We start from the raw sequence: 17293 nt of genomic DNA on the forward strand, positions 1-17293 counted from the left end.
AAGAGATGAGTCGTCTGCTCAGCGTCGGCTCGCCAGCTGATCTGCCAGCGTAGTGCCGGAGTGCTTGGACATTTTACGACAAACAAAACAAGTGTAAACAAACGCTTAAGGGGGCAGACTGGTCTTAGAGCTATATTTTTTATTTACCAACCAATTTTAATGAAACTGCACTGCGTTATAGAGTTTTTTGTGCTGATTTCAAATCTCCTATGAGATTTTTTGTAAGCTGATTATATTTTGAGTTAATTAATGATTAATTGCCATTATTTTGGGACACAGTTACAAAATAACCACTCCATTCAGAATGGCAATTACCACGTGGCTAGGCAGACAAATGACTAAAGAATACAACATAGGAAGAACTTTTTTGATTTAGCTATTTTTGGTCGTTTTACAATACAGGGAGCTTCGCTTCTCCCGCACTCTGCCAGAAATGGCTCGCAGGTGGTGCCAATTGAACACAATAATAATTTTCCAAAGCCTCCATTTAAAAAATTTGTTTCCTATATTGTATTCTCCACACATTTTGGTATCAGAAGCAAAAATATTTAAAGTTGTACCTGCTCTGGGTGCCAAGATATCTGAGGATGAAATGCTAGCTTTGCATTGCAAGAAAAGTGCCGTTTCACCATCGAATTCTGCGCTAACTGAGCTGTAGAGTGCACTTTAAAATGCTATTATAATATAATAACAACAAAATATGATGCCTTTTGATGAGGAAATTTACAGACTGTTAGAAAAATTGCCGTGGAGGCCAAAAATTCCATTTTTGAGAAAACGCTTTTTTTGACCATTTTTCGGCCTCAAAGACCCAACTGCCCCCTTAACAGTTTGTATTGAATGCAACACGGCCATAACACGACATGGATATTCTCTTACCTGAGTACGTTTCATAAAGAAAGCGTTGAAGCCCCGTGGCACTTCTTTCGTGCAATCGCAGAGAACGCCCTGAGCCGAATGCATGGGTTTGACGCACACATTTTATTAAAGTTCAAAACAATCCAGAGATGCGTTTCGAACGAGCACAACGTCACAGAATGCGTTGCAAGTCTCAACAGCGATTGACAGACGATGGGTTGCCTCCTCCTGCTCGTCGTAAATTCGGCACTCACCTCGCGCGCGGTTTGCGGGGACGAACAGCAAGTCACTTAACTCTGGCGCACAAGCCGAGATGGCTTTTAGCCACGCACACTGCACATACACCATGCGAGGTTGAGTCGTACGTCGCCCGAGAAAGATAATACAGACCATGGGAAGCACTATCCACCCACAGAAGCACAATGTCACATTTCATCGCGAAACAAAGGCGTCCACAACACACACACCATCGCCTCCTGTAATGCCAAACGCATCTCGCACTTCCCAATGGGAGTGAGTGGTACGCCTGCAGTGCCCACATGTCGCCAGATGGGGCCCCGAGCTAAACCGGGATCACGGAACCGTAACTGACCTCTAGAGTGGTTTGTGCCTTGTTGCCAAGTCAACCGATGTTTGATTTTGTCAAAGAAATGGCGTTCGCTCCAGCGCGAGAAAGCTCAGAGCCGCGGCGGAGCATGTTTTGCCAACGTTGCCACTCTCCACCACGCGTCGCCCCAAGCTGAACTGGTCACATGATTCAAGCGTTTTGTGCACGGGTTCTGTATCGGTTTAAAATATCTTTTTCACATGCCGCCAGCAGGAATTACCAACGCCATAAAATAAGACAGCAACGTACACCGCGAAAGGGCAAGGCCAGGTCGCCGCACACATGCGGCCAGGTTTTTCGTTCGCTTTTCCAGCCTTGAGTGGAGTGCGTGATTCAAGGTGTCAACAAAGCTTGCCCGTAGCAGACGGCAGGTGAGCAGTGCAATAGCGGAAGTACGTCACCACCGCGGAGCGCAGCATCACGGGAGGGAAGGCTGGCACGCTGTCAACAGCGGAGAGTAAGTTGAAAGGAGGAGGAAACGCGGTGCGACGATAATGTGTGGTTTTTGATTTGCGATTTCTCAGCTAATACTCATGGCTTTAACAAAATTCTTGTGGGAGGAGATTGATAATACATTGCTTTATTTGGTTACACGTACAGCCATGCATCGGCGGAAGGTATTTCAGGACCCCTTTAATGATATCGTGAACTTTTCTTCCAACGTAAAATTTATAACTACGTAGATGATATAAATATATTTTTATCAGGAAAATCAGTGAATGAATTAATAACAAATGCAAATCTTGTGTTAACTACAGTCTACGCCCGTTACAGCGGACCCTCTGAATCCGGAAAAAAACGTCTGCTGTAGCCGAAGTATGCAGTATCCAACGGGGGTGGGGTATGAGCCCTAAAGTGGGTACTTTGACCGATATTGCATGTACATAGTACAAACACTTTGTTCTTTCTACACGCCTGCAGCACCTCTGCACAGTGTTCGCGCGAGGCCAAAGAATCATGTAAACACCGTTTCCAAAGCTTAGCACCGCAACTTGGAAAAGACTTAGTGCATGCGGTCAAGCGTGTAATGACGCATGATAAGCTGAGCAAATAAAGCAAGAATATAACTAGGCGCACTTATTAACCAACTATAATGCATCAGTCGTGACCATCAGAACTAGCTAGGCTCTTTTTAAATCCCTTCACGACGAGGCAGGTTTTTCCGAAACCGTTCGTCAAACAATTTGGATCGCTGCCTGACGTTGCCCAAAAGCAGCTTCCACATTTTTAACGATTTTAGTCTGGTCATTGAAACAGCTGTAATGAAATAATCTGATGATGGACGTAAAATCGAAAGTTAGACCAGTTGGACTGCGCACGGTTGCTGGCAGATTGCACACAATGGATGGGAAACAACCCCCCTACTTGAGGCATTTCTTACCTTTGTCACCGAATGGAACGGGAAAGATGCATGCGTGGGAATAATAAAGACCGAACTTCACTCAACCCGAGTTTTTTATTACCTAAAAAACTGACGAGGGCAGACTCGCCTCCGAGTGCACCACTTTATAGCCCTGTTTTCAATCTCACCGGAGTCGCGTTTATCGGCAGCGGCCTTGTTCTTGACGGTCGAGCGGACCGTCTGCTTAGACAGGCCCATACTTCTGGCGATGTCGGCCTGTTTTTCCCCATGTTCATGGGCGTCCGGAAGGGGGGGGGCAAGGGGGGGGCAACTGCCCCCCCTTGGAAATTCAGATATTTTGTGCACTACAAAAAAGCTGCACAGCTTGGTTGGCCCATAATTAAAATAACTTTGCCCTGAAGGACGGAAGGGAGGAGAGAACGACATGTACCGACGTTCTTTCCTTTGTCCCGTCCTTTAGCGCAAAGTTGTTTTAATTATGTACGTGAACCAACTAGCCCAACAATCCACGCTACTCAAATGATTAGCACACTCAGGTTCTGCGTATCCATATGGAACGCCCTTCAGGACTGCGGTCAACATTGCACTTTAGACACTGACTAACATTGCCGGTCATGTGATGGCAAGGAAACAGACTGCCTGTGCTGGCTATTGAAGATACAGAACAATTATGAAAGGTTTGAATTTTTTTGTTTTGTTTTTTCTAAACTCTAGATTTATGCAGTCTTACCGCAAGAACTTCAGTTTTCCGACAAATTTGCAGCGACATCTAGCAAAAAATCTTCACCGCTACACCTAGTACCGAGAGTGTAACATCCTCCCGTGCCGTCCCATTACCTTGTGCACCCTTTCCTTCGAAATTGCGAAATGTCGGCACCATCCATGCCCCGGATTTATAGGTTTCGTTTCGGGGCCCGAAATAAAACCTATAAATCAGCCCTTCAAAACGCTTGTACGCCTGTACTGCATTGAAAGCCAGGGAGGCCAGTAGTATCTTTATTGGGTGAGCCATTTCAACAGACTTCATCACACATGTCGTCTCGCAATTTGCCCAGAAAAACCCGAGGCGTCTGCAGCTGCTATTCAAGGAATATTGGCGGAGTGCAGTTGTATGTATGTGAACGTATTGTGCTGTGTGCTGGTGATCAGTTTGCGTGAGTTGAGAACGCTCACGCAGCAAGACTGGCCACTCTTCTTTACAAAGTGACAGTACTTTTTGCTTTTTTTTAATTAATTTTAGTTCTTTGTTTGGTAATAAAATCCAATGTATATTCTCCAAGTCTGGTTCTAATTCGCTGTTTGTACTTTTTGTAACCACAAATAGAGCCTTCTATGTGCTATCCAACCGTACTCCCCCCCTCCCCCCCCTCCCTCCCCCCCCCTCCCTCCCCCCATTGCTAATGGATGCCCCCCCTTGCAAAAAGTTCTGCGGACGCCCTTGCCCGTGTTCGACAGCGTTAATTACGCTTAATTTATCCGATAGTGAAATCAGCCATCCTGCCGCTCATGCAGCTGGTCGCACAAAAAGAAGAAAAAAAAAAAAAACACTGGCACTCGCTTGGCTAGGCTGCGCCAACGGCCCGGATGCCAGCAATGTTGCCAGACATAACAGTTTTCTTGCCAAAATAAACAAAGAAAAAGCATATCGGGTGCCGGCCCCGCGGAAGTCCGCTATAAACATTCAGTCGAAACAATTTTCGCCTAAAATTTAGTCTGTTGTAGCCGATAGTCTGCTCTAGACGGGTCCGTTAAGAGCGGAATGGACTCCATTTAAAATGCATGGGGACCAGACAAACCAACAGAAATGGTCTGTTGTAACCGAAAGTCCGTTGTTGCTGGATCCGTTGTAACGAGCGTAGACTGTAGTATGGAAAAATGGACAAGAGAAAACGGTCTTAAAATAAATGTTGCAAAAACTAAGGCTGTGGTATTTCATGCTAAACATAGAGTGGTCATCGGAAATCAAATGATCTTTTTAAATTCCACCCATGTTGAGTTAGTCTCTTCTCTTATAGTGTCCTCAATAAACACGCTACGCACCGGGGTTGCCTCCAAAACTGGCGCAGTGCACTATGCCCCACGACAGCGAACCGGCACAGAGCGTTGATCGAGTAACTGAGTGGTACTATCTCGTGGGCTATGCGAGCAACTCATGAAAGCATTGACAAGTCCCAGTAAAGCAGCTGAATAAGACACATCGCTGCTACGTGCTACAAACTGATATTTATTGAAAGCCACTACACTGCCTATATCCCTCACGCATGCACGACAACGTACTCATACTAAACAGCCACCTACAAGCTGCTTCTCGTCATCTGAGAGCCACGTCAGCGCGACTGTCTGCAGACGAGGTGTAGGGCTGGCAGGCTATAAATAGCGCTGGATGGTACGGGGTTGTGAAGCGTGCGGTGCATGGCCGGTTGGCTAGCGCAGACACTGTAGAGGGGAGGCGGTAGTGCGCCGCCGCTGGCTATTTCTGACTGGCACACAGGTCTACAGGACGGTAGCCTGCATAGTTGCTGACTTCGATGCTGTCTATGCAAATCAGTTTTCGTTGACGGCTTTGTTTGAATTGGAACGGGGTTTAACATGGCAGACTGTTCGCGAAGATGGCAACGAAGCCGTCTAAAGGGTAAATTGGAATGCACCCTCAGTGATGCTTCGCGGGGAGTCCGTAGTGAGTCTGAGACTCAATTCCACCCGTTCCCTTGCACATGCGCAGGCTCTAAGGGCCCGTTCTCATGGGAGCGCTACCTGTCAGAGCAGCGGGCACAGGCGGTTCCGGCACGGGCCCTGCGGCCACGGCCGGGGCCCCAGGGGTTCCAGGTGGGCCACCGGTTGGAGGTGGTGGATCCCCGCGACCGCCGGTTTGTGCGGGTGGCGAGCGTGGTGGCGCTGCGGCCGCGGGGGCTGCTGGTCCACCTGGACGGCTGGCCGCCCGAGCGGGACTTCTTCCTGGACCCGGACAGCGCCGACATGCACCCCGCGGGCTGGTGCGCCAGGACGGGTCACCCGCTGGAGCCACCTGGCTCCCTCGCCCCGCCCCTTCCGGGAGCCCCGCCTCCGTCCCCGGGAGGATGCCCCACCCCTGGCTGCAATGGCCTTGGCCACGTCAAGGGCTTCTCCAGTCACCACAGGCAAGGCAGAGCATGCCCCCAAAGTGCGGGAGGGTGGGCGTGTTGGTACATATTTAAACGATACCCACCGCGGTGGCTTAGCGGCTAAGGTGTCGGTGAAAAGTGAAAACACCCGTGTGTCGAGACTTTGCACATATTAAAGATCCCCAGGTGGTAAAAATTAATTTTGATCCCTTCACTATAGTGGACTTCATAGCCGAGGCATATCTTTGGCACGTTAAGTCCCACAATCAATCAAATCAACATATTTCAAAGATAGGATAGAGACAAGACGGAGAGTACTGTGCAGTCCTTGTCGTCATGCCTCCGTCAATACTTGTTGTCTTGTCTTTGTCTTTGTCTTGTTTTTGTGCTGCTATCGCAAAGTGTCATGCGACTCGATCGACCAGGTGTGTTATGCAGTGAGCAGGGTGGCTAGAATTCTTTTCACTCACACCATATCGCAACACCCTGTCTTTCGTGCCGTTCATCGCAACGCAGAACAAATGTTAGTTGATGCTTTTTGTGGAGCATGATGCCAAAAAAATCAAATGTGCAGGTGCCATGGCTTCAGATCCAGCAGCTGACACTGGTGCATGTAAAAATGGTAGTGAAGAAATGAAACAGGCCATTCAAACAACCTGCACGGTGGTGCTTGCTTTGCATTTGACGTTTTCTTCTTTGGTGCCCCTGGTGCACAAGCGAGTGTCTTTTAGCATCCTCGATAAACACGCACCGGAGTTGCCCCCAAAACCGGCGCGGTGCACAGTGCCCCACGACGGCGCGCACCGGCACGGAGCATTGATTGAGGACAAACTGAGCGGTTCTACCCTAGTGCCATCTCTTAAACTGTGAAAGCAACTCATCAAAACCTTCTCAAGTGGCTAAAAAGCAGCGTAATACGACACAGCGCCACTACAAAGTGATATTTATTGAAAGCCAATGATTATATCTACACACAGGCCATATCCGTCACACATGCGCGACAACGTACTTTACCGCTTCCACTAAACAGCTACCTACAAGTTGCTTCTCATCTTCGTTCTGAGAGCCATAACGCGAGTGCCTGTTGTGTTCCTCCCTTCCACTACAGCAAAGCATGTAGGTCTCCGTGGTCTAGGCACTCCAGTAACTGTTCGCGTAATTCAGTCAAACAAAACGAATGCAAAACTCCAACTGGCTGGCCTTGCATTCAGCCTTCTTTGCATTCTTTGCAGTACACGAAGTTTGCGTCCTCATTCCCAATCTCCGGCCCTTATTAAATGAGCCCGTCGCATCGCTGTCTGATGAATTCGCAAGCAACTCATGCTTGTCAGCAACAATATACAGCCCGATTTGCCTTCACACGAGTGCGCCGATGCTACAATTCACTGTACCCATGCGCCGTTGCTGCAGCAGGCGGCGGAGGAAGCCGCTTTGCCGGCGTCGTCCGCGATGCATCTCGGGATTGCACTCCATCCCATCGTCGACTCTCACGGTGCAAGATGGGGCAACGAAAAATTGCCCCGCGACGGTGCGCCCCAGTTTATTTAGGACAGATGGTGTGCACCGGTGCGGTTTGTCGAGGATGAAAAGGCGCACCAGTGTGCCCTTGTGTGCACCGGTGCGGTTTATCGAGGATGCTATTTCACTGATTGAAAGTGCCGCTGAAATAGCACCAGTGTGCTGACGAACTAGAATTTTCACTGCTTTCTTGCCACAGAACTGATTAAAATATTTACGGGTTTTTACGGGTTGTTGGGCACGGTGGTAATGTAGAACTGTGCCTTTTGGACTGAAATTCCAGCATTGCTGGGATTTCAAATTCACAATGTCGGGTTTCAGATTTCACATCATGCTTATACTAGATCCGCCCACACGTGGGTCTCACATTGCAGTCGTGGCTCTCTAAAGTTGCCTCAGCTGCCCTATCTCTTGGAGTTGCTGCTGGTTCTATGGGTGGAACAAACTTTGCTTTGCCCTTTGCTGAAGTGCTTGCTGGACAACCACTGCTGGACAACCACTGGTTGAGCGCATGTAATGCTACATCAGCGACCATTGCCCTTCAGTTGGATGGCTGCCATAATGTTCTGCATTCTGTTGCAGTGTTTATGGGTGCCCTTACTCGGCAGCCAACCGGGAGGTCCCTGATCGACTCAATGTCTCGTCCGGTGTGCCACAAGAGACAAAGGATGGCCTCAGGTGAGTGTCTCCATCGTTTGCAGTGAAAGCTAGCCCTGATCATAGGCACGGCACAAGTTGCAAGCAACTTACGTTTTGCTCATTTTCTGCTTCCCTCTTTATTCCAATTGTTTTCTACAGTTTGTGATATGCCTGCAGTGGACGATCTGATATGCTCACAAATGGCAAAAACTACAAATCAGTTCTTGCACAGCAAGCATCGGAACTTTGCACATCAACCAAGCAACTGTCCACGATTGGACATGTGTGCTTGGCTGCAGGAAACATTTACCCTATAAGTTCACCGCAACGCATCGGCATTGTCATCATCACCATGAGTTGCTCGTTACTAACTGAGGGGTGATGGTGTTGAGTGGCATCGAAATCCTGCTTCACCCCATGGGAGCTAGTGGTAATAGTGGTTGATTCATTGCTGCCCTTTTGAAGGAGGATTCTGAGGGACTTCGACGCATTATTCAGCAAAATAATAAGCACTGTGATCATAATGGCCTCTCTCCAGAAGACTAGTGTGAGAAAGAGCAGATTGCAAAGCAGTTGCATGTGGTGGTGCGTATGTGAACACCGTACTTGCATGATTCTGATGCGCACCCTTTTTTGCTAAAAGTAGCTTTCAAATTTGTGTGCGCGTTACCATCGGGCTCAAAGCCGAAATCGGCTTCAAAGCCGCCAGCAGCATTGCCACGGGCACTTATTCCTCCAACCGGGCCGCCCAGGTCGTGGAGAGCATCGCATCCTCCACTACGGCTCCACCCTAGACACAGCTTTGAATAAAGTGTTACTCCTCCTCCTCCCAAAATCTAAATTTAAATGTGTGCGGTAGGCTCAGCGTGAAGTCACTTCTTTCTTTTCTAATTTTGCTACATAAGCTTACCTGCGCGTTACAGTTGGGGGTGCATTAGAATCGTGCAAATACGGTACAGAATTGCCCCTGCCATTGTACCCTGCCTTCCTTGCTGTCCCCTAACTACCGCTCCATTGTGCTGCCTGCAGGCGGTGCCCCACCCCTGGCTGCAACGGGAGCGGCCACCTCAAGGAGAAGTACACGGTGCACCACAATGCGTCGGGGTGCCCGCTGGCCACCGCCCACGCGGGCGACGACAGCAGCCAGGACAGCCCCTCGTCGGCCGTGGCACCCAGCCAGCCGAGGGGCAGGGGACGGCCACGCAAGTACGGCCAAGCCACGTGTTTGTGCGCTATTGCTCTTGGTGGTGCAGTCAGAGCTTGTCAATATACATCAGTTGCGAAACTCTGCTTCAGAATTCAGGCAGCGCAAGCGCGCCCACTCGTTGAAGCTGAGGGGCAAGTGTACGGGTGCGCCACCTAGGGGAGAAAAACAACTTTCCTGAACTTTTAATTAGTAACACAACTTAATAAGATACAGCTTGCTTTTCAAATTAGGAAGCACTAAATTAGGTAAATTTTGCCCATGTTTGTGTAGTTTTTCTTTTTACGACTTCCAACAGCAGCCACAAGCCCTCAAGTGCTACTTCAGCTTTCTGTCGACAGATGGCAGGCTAGTCCACTTGCCCCTAGTGCAGGCAGGTCATTCGCAGACTGAGTTTTCTATGCATGGGGCCTATAGGGAGTTGTGCACCTGGTGCAGTACATTGAGTAACTCTCTGGTGCAGTCTCTCTTGTGCACCTCTCCGCCAGCAGCAGTGGCCACCGGGCCAGCCTCTTGCACCCGTGCATGCCGTTGCGTTGAGGGCTGCTTTGAGACTGGCGGAGTGGTGTTGAGCGGAGGAAACAGCTCCCTCACCTCCTTGCCACTGCTTCGTTTGGTAGCAGCCAGTTCCTTGGGAGTTCGGTCAGGCCAGCCTGCAGCACGCAGCTTCCATCGGTTATAAACCTGCACACGGCTAAAGGATGCTAAAACAAATTCGTCTTGTGTTGCCTGCAAAATGGAGGAATTCCAACGCCCTCTTCTAGTTAGAGGCTCTGCAGCCAAAAAAGGGGCGGGAGTGCGAGACTGTGAGGAAAATAAGGGGCGAGTGTTGCATTAAGGTAATGCAAGGTCTCTTGCAAGCATAATGGGCATGCAAATCAATGTTGTGTGTGTGCAAGTCTTCGGTAAGGTGAATCAGATAAAATGTTATTTTGCTAGCCCTCTGTTTACAGCTGTACGAGTGTGTGTGGCTTGTTGATATTGCTGTACGCTGAGGACACTCAACTGCATGGCTTCATTTTGGCTCTCTGCAGGATTCGAGTGCCCGAGCCTGTTCCCAATGTGCCAAGGTTGAAAAACCCAGGTGAGAAACGGGAATGCTTCTTAGGCATGTCTCACTGACTTCTGCAGTGGCTCGCAAGAGCCGTGGAAGCTGTGGAGTATCCGAAATTGGTGGGCTAAGTTGTGTCCTATGTGAGCACAATTAGAAAGTGCAGGTCAAGCTCGTTAGACAGTAGAGACTATTTATAACACAATTGTTTGCGGTGAGGGACTGGATATGATGTGGGTTTCTGTGACCACCGGTTTAGCTGCCTTGTAATTCAAGCATAAAGCGGTGTCACCCAGAACACAGGTACAGTTATAGTGCAGTTTCTTTTGGGGCCCGCTTATCAAAATAATTTAAGGGTTTGAAAAAACAACTATGAGACAATCAGCTACATGGCATGGTGTGCACTCTTCTAATTTGGCCAAAGCACCTTTTTGGTTGCACATTTGTGCTCGGCATATGAAATAGCGTGACCACCACAACCGCCCTTCCCCTTGGGGTACTTGTAAAGATAGCACGCCGCCAAGCCACAAGCTCTACGAGAACGCTGTGCTTATAAGCAATAGCCTTTCGCATCGCCAGCAAATGAGGTAGCTTTCAACAAAGTAACAAAGACGTGCATTGTGATCACATTGCCTCACAAAGCTCAACGCAAAAGTGAAAGGCTTGTGGACAGACACTGCTCATGTATACATCACAAGTGGTGCCCGTAGGGGTGCCACTGATGTTACACTAGCGGCCTGTTTTCAAAACAGCTGTGGGTCGCTCCGGCCTGCTTCTACTGTTGCTGCTGCTTTTGCGGCACATTGACGACTGAGATTTACCGTTTATATGCGATGGGAATGCATTTTTATGTGGAGCAGTCACTCTGCTCGCAAATGTGGTGTATTCACGAGAGCGTAAATGTCTCTGACGGGATCTTAGTATAGTACATTCGGTCTGTATAAGCACCAGGTGTGTCTGCATAAGCGCCAGGACCAGCGTCGCGAAGCCATTATGTGCATGGAGCTGATTGTAATTTCACTGCCCTGAAATTGACTAACAGTCTCCCTCAGCAGCGTTTCCTCAAATGGTCATGCTATACAATATGATAGAATGATATGATATGATAATATCATAAATTATAGGATAATATGTGATATGATATACGATATGATCTGAAGCAATACAATATGATAAAAACCGGTTTTGTGCGCTTACATAATCTAGCTGAGCCCTCATTTTCGCCAGCATGCCACTACCGTGGACAATGCCAGGATGGCATAAGTTCCACGAACGTACTATGAAAGAAGTAATGTAGATAATACAACATATTCGGAGTTAGCTAGCACATGGCAAAAAATTTATCTGAGTCGTCTTGTCCTGAGGTGAGTGTCCACAAACATTAATCGTCTGTTACATATATCCTCCATTAGCAGCGCGGCAACGGGCTTATAGAGTAAGCCACGTCCGTGACTGAACACTTTTTTAAAACATCACTGTTATTACACAGGGAGCATGCAGGAAGGACTGCAAACTAAAATATGAGGGCCTTATCAGATACCACCTCTTCCAATGACACCTTTTGTCATTTGTGAAATGCCTACTCTGTACTTCAAGAAATATCGTATTTACTCGCATAATGAACCCCCCCCCCCCATTTTCTTCTTGAGAATTTACCTTTTTGTCAGAATAAAAAATGCACCGGGGATATTTTTTTATTTCAGCATGGTTCCTGATGCCGTATACAATCGCAGTAACTTGATATCATGCTACAGTACGCGGAGAAATGCTAAAAATGCATTCAACAGTATCTGGAGGCATGAGCGCCAATGCCATGGCTCACAATTTAAAAATTGCGCGCTTGCGGAGCGCCACCTGCTGAACACAAAACAAACCTTGCGCCATAAAAACGCTGGGGCGTGCAAACAAAGCACAAAACGTACTCCGCACTCCTCCTCCGCTCTTGCTGTTCCGCGACTTCACCATTACGCTTTATGGTTTTGTTCAGCTGTGCTCCGACCTTTTTTCGTGCTCCTGCTGTGCGCCGAACAATGGGCCAATACATGAGCTACACAGCCGGTTTTAAACTGAAAGATGGTTGAGCATGCGTTGATGCACATGCAAACCGCGTGGCTCAGCAGCACTTCAGTGTTGACCCTGTGCGTGTACACTACGGGGGAAAACGAGAGGTTTTTGGGCAGTGAACAGTTTCCCGGTGTCGGAAAAGAAATTTCGGAGTGCCTTGACGGCACGGAAGACTGTGCGCTGTGGGCCGACAACGAATGTGAAGCCGCAAGCGACACCACTTTCAATGCAAACTTCGCTCAAATAAGCTACATAATTAGGAAAAAAGGGAATGGCCATGCGACCCACTAGCTCATTTCCCGCAACAGAACCCGCAAAGTGGTGTCAGTATGATTCTAACGAGGCAATCTTTTGAATGAACCAAACGTGTTTTCTCTTCGTGGCTCCTTTAAACGTGATACCGGCACAGTGAGAGGTTGGTTTTGTCTTGCAGTGCGTACAACGAACGCCGAACGCGGCTTCATTTCGAATACATATATGAAAGTAAAATATGTAAACCAGACAGCTCTGCGATTGGGGGAGGGCGGTAAAAGCAAACGCAAATTAGGCAGATCTTATAAGCTTGCCGAACGAGGTATTTGCGCTTAAATTTAGGGCACATTCTTTTGAAAGCCCCAAGAATAGTGGGACAAACAATGGAAGTTGCGAAAGCACACGTAAAAAAATTCTCGCGCCTTCCCGCAAGGGGAAGACGAGTAAATGCAGAGCATTGGGGCCTCAGTACTGGTTGAAGGCAGTGTTGCTTCCATCGCTTCTTCCGTGATGCTGGAGTAGCAGACACGAGTAAACGTGGGAGCGAGCGTCAACCAAGAAAGGAAGGAGCAACGCAGTGACTGAAGCACGAGTGACCGCTAGCGTGCGCAGTAGAGGGAGAGCGGTACGGGGGGGAGAGCGCGCATGCGCAAGCAGCGCGCGCTCTTCTACGCCCCACCGCGCTGCTATCACGCACCTGTTACGCCGAGACACGGCCGGACTGGAGGAGCGGCGAGCACGCACTTTCATATGAAAGTGCGCGCCCGCCGCTCCTCCAGCCCGGCCGTGGCCGAGACCGTGACGGAGCGTTTCGGGGGTGACGAGCGAACGGGCTGACTACGACGCATGCGCGCACCTGCTGCGGACGCGGAGCTGTGGACGCCGTCCGACGCAGGAAGAGGCGAGGCTAAGAAATGCTCTGCATTTAAAATAGAATTAGTACCGATGCGTATACTGCTGTTGGTACTGCGCGCAGTATGCTTGGTTTAGCTGCACAGGACTGCGGGGCTTTGGGGTTGTTTCAGACGACACTGGCCGATTGGCGCAAGCTACGATGTCTTACGTGATCGTATTTGTTGAGGGAGCACCAGGTTTCACGGAACGATTGTTTCCATGAACAAAACAAGCCAGGTACAAATATGTTCACAAACCAAAGGCAGAAAATGGCTTGTCACGGTGTGGTTGCGCCATCTAGGTTCACTAGTGGTAAACAAGGCCCAATGATGTCATTTCAGACACAAAAACGCACGATTTAGTGGGAAAATCAAAATTTTAACTTAAATTAATTAATTTCTCAGTGAATGAAGCATCGTTTGCATTCATACAAGTGCTGGGGGCACTGTAAAACATGAAATCTTTCGAATAACACAATCTTGTGTTTTGTCTTCATGGCTCCTTTAAAACTAGGCGACAATAGAATTCACTTGAGCCCAACATGTTTGGAGATGACAGTGGTGATATGCTGCTGCTGTCGCGGATGCCTGTAAGAGCAGTTGGGAAGCGCGCAGGGCCGTGTCTCTGCATAGCTTTTGTTGGCGTTCGGGCACTCTACCAAGCCACAGCCGTTTTTTGCGGTGCCCTAAACGCAGTTTGCTTACAGATGTGACCATAACAAGTTGTTTATGGTGTGGAAAGGCAAAAAGAAGCGAAAGAGAACCAACACACTTGTGCAGCACTCACCATGAAGGTCGACGCGTATACAAGAATACATAGATTTCTGTCCCATAAACCTCCCCCCAAACTCGCCTGGCTGGCCCGTGGTTGTGCCAAGTCTTCAAACAGTGCAAGAAGCTTGTAGCTGATCTTTGAAACCCCGCCTGTGCCCCCGAATGTGGCTACCACGATGCATCGCCCTCGACAGCAGCTGCATTGACAAAGAATGCTGGTGGTCACTGTTGTTCTTATTGCGTTCTGAATTGTTGAGTGATGGGAGGTGGGCTGTGTGTGTGTGCAGAGCTGCCCCAGACAGTGCACCAGTCAGTGTTTGGGCCGGCCACCGTCAAGGTAGAGGAGCGTCCGGTACGGCTGGAGCAGCAGCACTGGCTGCCGCTGGACATGGTGCCGGGATCGCTGGTCTCCGACTGGTCCCTCAGCCAGGTGGCCCACTTCGTCAGCTCCCTGCCCGGCTGCCAGGGCTTGGCCGCCGTCTTCAAGGAGCAGGTGGGCGCGGTTTGGGTCTGTCGTAAACTACCACCGGCTGGGATGCGCGACCGTGCTATGCTCCGCACTAAAGCACGGGATACAGCTGCACTGCTTGGAGCTACCACTCGGTTGTTGTGTCAGGAGCAACTGTGTTCTCTTTGCTGGCTAGAAAATGGACAATACATTCACTCAGTGGTGCAAGCAGGCCTTGACCAATCGCAGTGCTCGCAGGAACATCACGGGAGAATTGCCATCACAGATTAATGGTGCTGCCAATGCAGGGGTGAGACAGCTGCGCATATTACGCAGTTTTGATACAAATTGGTTTTCCTGCGCTGGACTGCTCCAAAAGCTTGAAAATTGCAAAAATTGCGCCAAACTGCTCCAAAACAGTCTAAGAGCCGAGGCTTTTAACTCTTCTTCAGTTTCAGTGGAGAAAAATGCTTACTGAAGACAATTTTCCCGAAATGGTGCTGTTCGTAAAGGTTTAAATTGATTGAACATTCAATAAAAAAAACCTGCATTGTCCCCGAGATAGTTCTTTTGAAAGTCACAATGTAGGTTTGCACATGTTATATTCTGTGCGTTTTCAAAGTTTTCCCATCAAAAAACATTGCAAAGTCCTGTAGAAAAAATATGTACTGAGGCAACAAACTACTCGTGCAAGTAGATGAAAAAACGACAAGTTTTGGAGTGCCGGATCTCCGGAACGATGTTAGTGGGCGCCGCCATCTTTGTGTGGTGAAGATTCGGAAATATGGCCGCCTGGCGAACCAGGTGGTCGTGGTTCAGGCAGAGCGCTGTTTGCCGATTTCTACTGTGGTTGTGGTTATGGGGGTGGCTGGGTCTACATTCAATCGTTTGATCTGTTGCGGAAAGTTGCGTGACTCGAAAGACGGGAGTTCATCAGAAACGTGGTGCCCGCGAATTCGCCAAGTTTCGGCCTTGAGTGTGAGGCGCGGTGGGTGCTTGAAGTGAAATTTCGGACTTATTGCGGTGTTATAAAACGCTGAGTTATTGCTGCCTTGCGAGCGGCGGGAATGGGACGATCGGCAATGCAGAAGTGGCGGTGCAGGCTACATCGCTGCAAAATGTTCAAGCAGTGTCCGATTGCGGGACGGGCTATTATTGCAAGCTAGTAATATTGCAATGGTTCATCTATCTGAAGTGAAATTTAATGCCGAAAGGGAGGTAGCTAAACATACCAACGTTACTCAAATTACGATCGTAGTGAACGTGCACTGTGGGAATTGAAATGGGAGGGCTCGGGAGGGGCGGGGGGGTTGGGGGGGAAGTGCGCCGACTGTCACGTCGCTTTGCGCAAGCTTTGCCTTGGCTCTAGACTTGTGCTTAAAGCCGAGTCTGGGATTACAAAAATAATAATGTCGGCATTCACATGATAATAAAAATGCCTTACGATTGCTTAGTTTTCAATTCGATATTTTCAATGGAGCTCCACGCTATCTATGGTTTGTAAAAGGGTAATTTAAAAATGATTTGTAAAAAGGTATTGCAGTTTGTACCTTGTGATACTTTCGTAGAAAGTCGTTATTGAAAGGCTGTTCCAGTGTTATGTACGTTCAAAACTGAATAAAAAGTGCACTCCCCACCCCCCCACCTCGAGTAGCCAAAAATTTGATTTTTGAGGCTTCTAAGGTGACATAAGATAAGCGTCGTTCTTCTGCTCCAAATCAAGGTTCTTCTGCTCCAAAATCGAGATTTCGCTGCTCCAAAAACTGCTCCCAAATCTGATTCAGCTGTCTCACCCCTGCCAATGCCACTTTGAGGGCACGCAAATGACAGAGAAGGGTTCACATTTAAAGCAAGGCCAAGGTGGCGGGTACTGGCCGCAAATGCCAATGGAATGTAGCTCAGCTTGATTTTCGCATTAGTGCATCATTTTGAAGCTGCCCAGGCCTTGTAAATATATTTTCTTCTTTTTTCGATATTTCACGGGCACATTAAACACTGATAATCACAGAGAAGGCAATTAGCGAAATACACAACACCAGAACATGGCATAAAAATTATTTTTACAATTTTGCGGTTATCAAGAGCTGAAGGCCAAAGGCAATTTGCAAGGTTATTTACATTTGTCATTCTCATCACACTGCTATGGTGTGGATCTATGATTTCATGCACCTCAGTAAGTTTCTTGTATTACAAGCAGTATACCAGTATGCACTGAAAGTGCTACCAGATACCTTTTCAAGCAGCTTACCATAATATACAGCACAGTACATGTTTACTCTGTGAAAATGTAGTGCAGGTTATTGCAGCGTTGTCATAGTTTAGAAAGAAAAGAGCAAACCGATTGCGCAGTTGCGCTCAAATTTTGTACGGCAGTCGTGTTTTAGAGTATATATTTTGTTCAACACCAATATGGGTGACTGATAATAACTGGTTATATAAGAATCGAATAGAAGCTGTTCTTGCCTGTGTATGCCACATCTGCCAAGACTATCTGTTGCATCTTGTGGAATGTCTGTGCTAC

General features: G+C 48.3%; 1 protein-coding gene across 3 annotated transcripts in view; it reads left to right on the plus strand.

The window, feature by feature from the left end:
- Positions 1 to 17293, plus strand: part of L(3)mbt (lethal (3) malignant brain tumor) — a 36712-nt gene that overhangs the window by 18038 nt on the left and 1381 nt on the right. For all 3 annotated transcript variants that reach the window (XM_077690899.1, XM_077690900.1, XM_077690901.1), the window contains exons 11-15: positions 5551 to 5965; positions 8030 to 8125; positions 9116 to 9292; positions 10325 to 10374; positions 14612 to 14817. In XM_077690899.1, coding sequence (XP_077547025.1) covers positions 5551 to 5965; positions 8030 to 8125; positions 9116 to 9292; positions 10325 to 10374; positions 14612 to 14817 — 944 coding nt within the window. The remainder of the gene's footprint in view (positions 1 to 5550; positions 5966 to 8029; positions 8126 to 9115; positions 9293 to 10324; positions 10375 to 14611; positions 14818 to 17293) is intronic.

The sequence above is a fragment of the Haemaphysalis longicornis genome, unplaced genomic scaffold (assembly GCF_048455015.1).
Source record: "Haemaphysalis longicornis isolate Haplotype H1 unplaced genomic scaffold, Haemaphysalis longicornis Haplotype H1 scaffold_10, whole genome shotgun sequence".
Taxonomy (NCBI): domain Eukaryota; kingdom Metazoa; phylum Arthropoda; class Arachnida; order Ixodida; family Ixodidae; genus Haemaphysalis; species Haemaphysalis longicornis.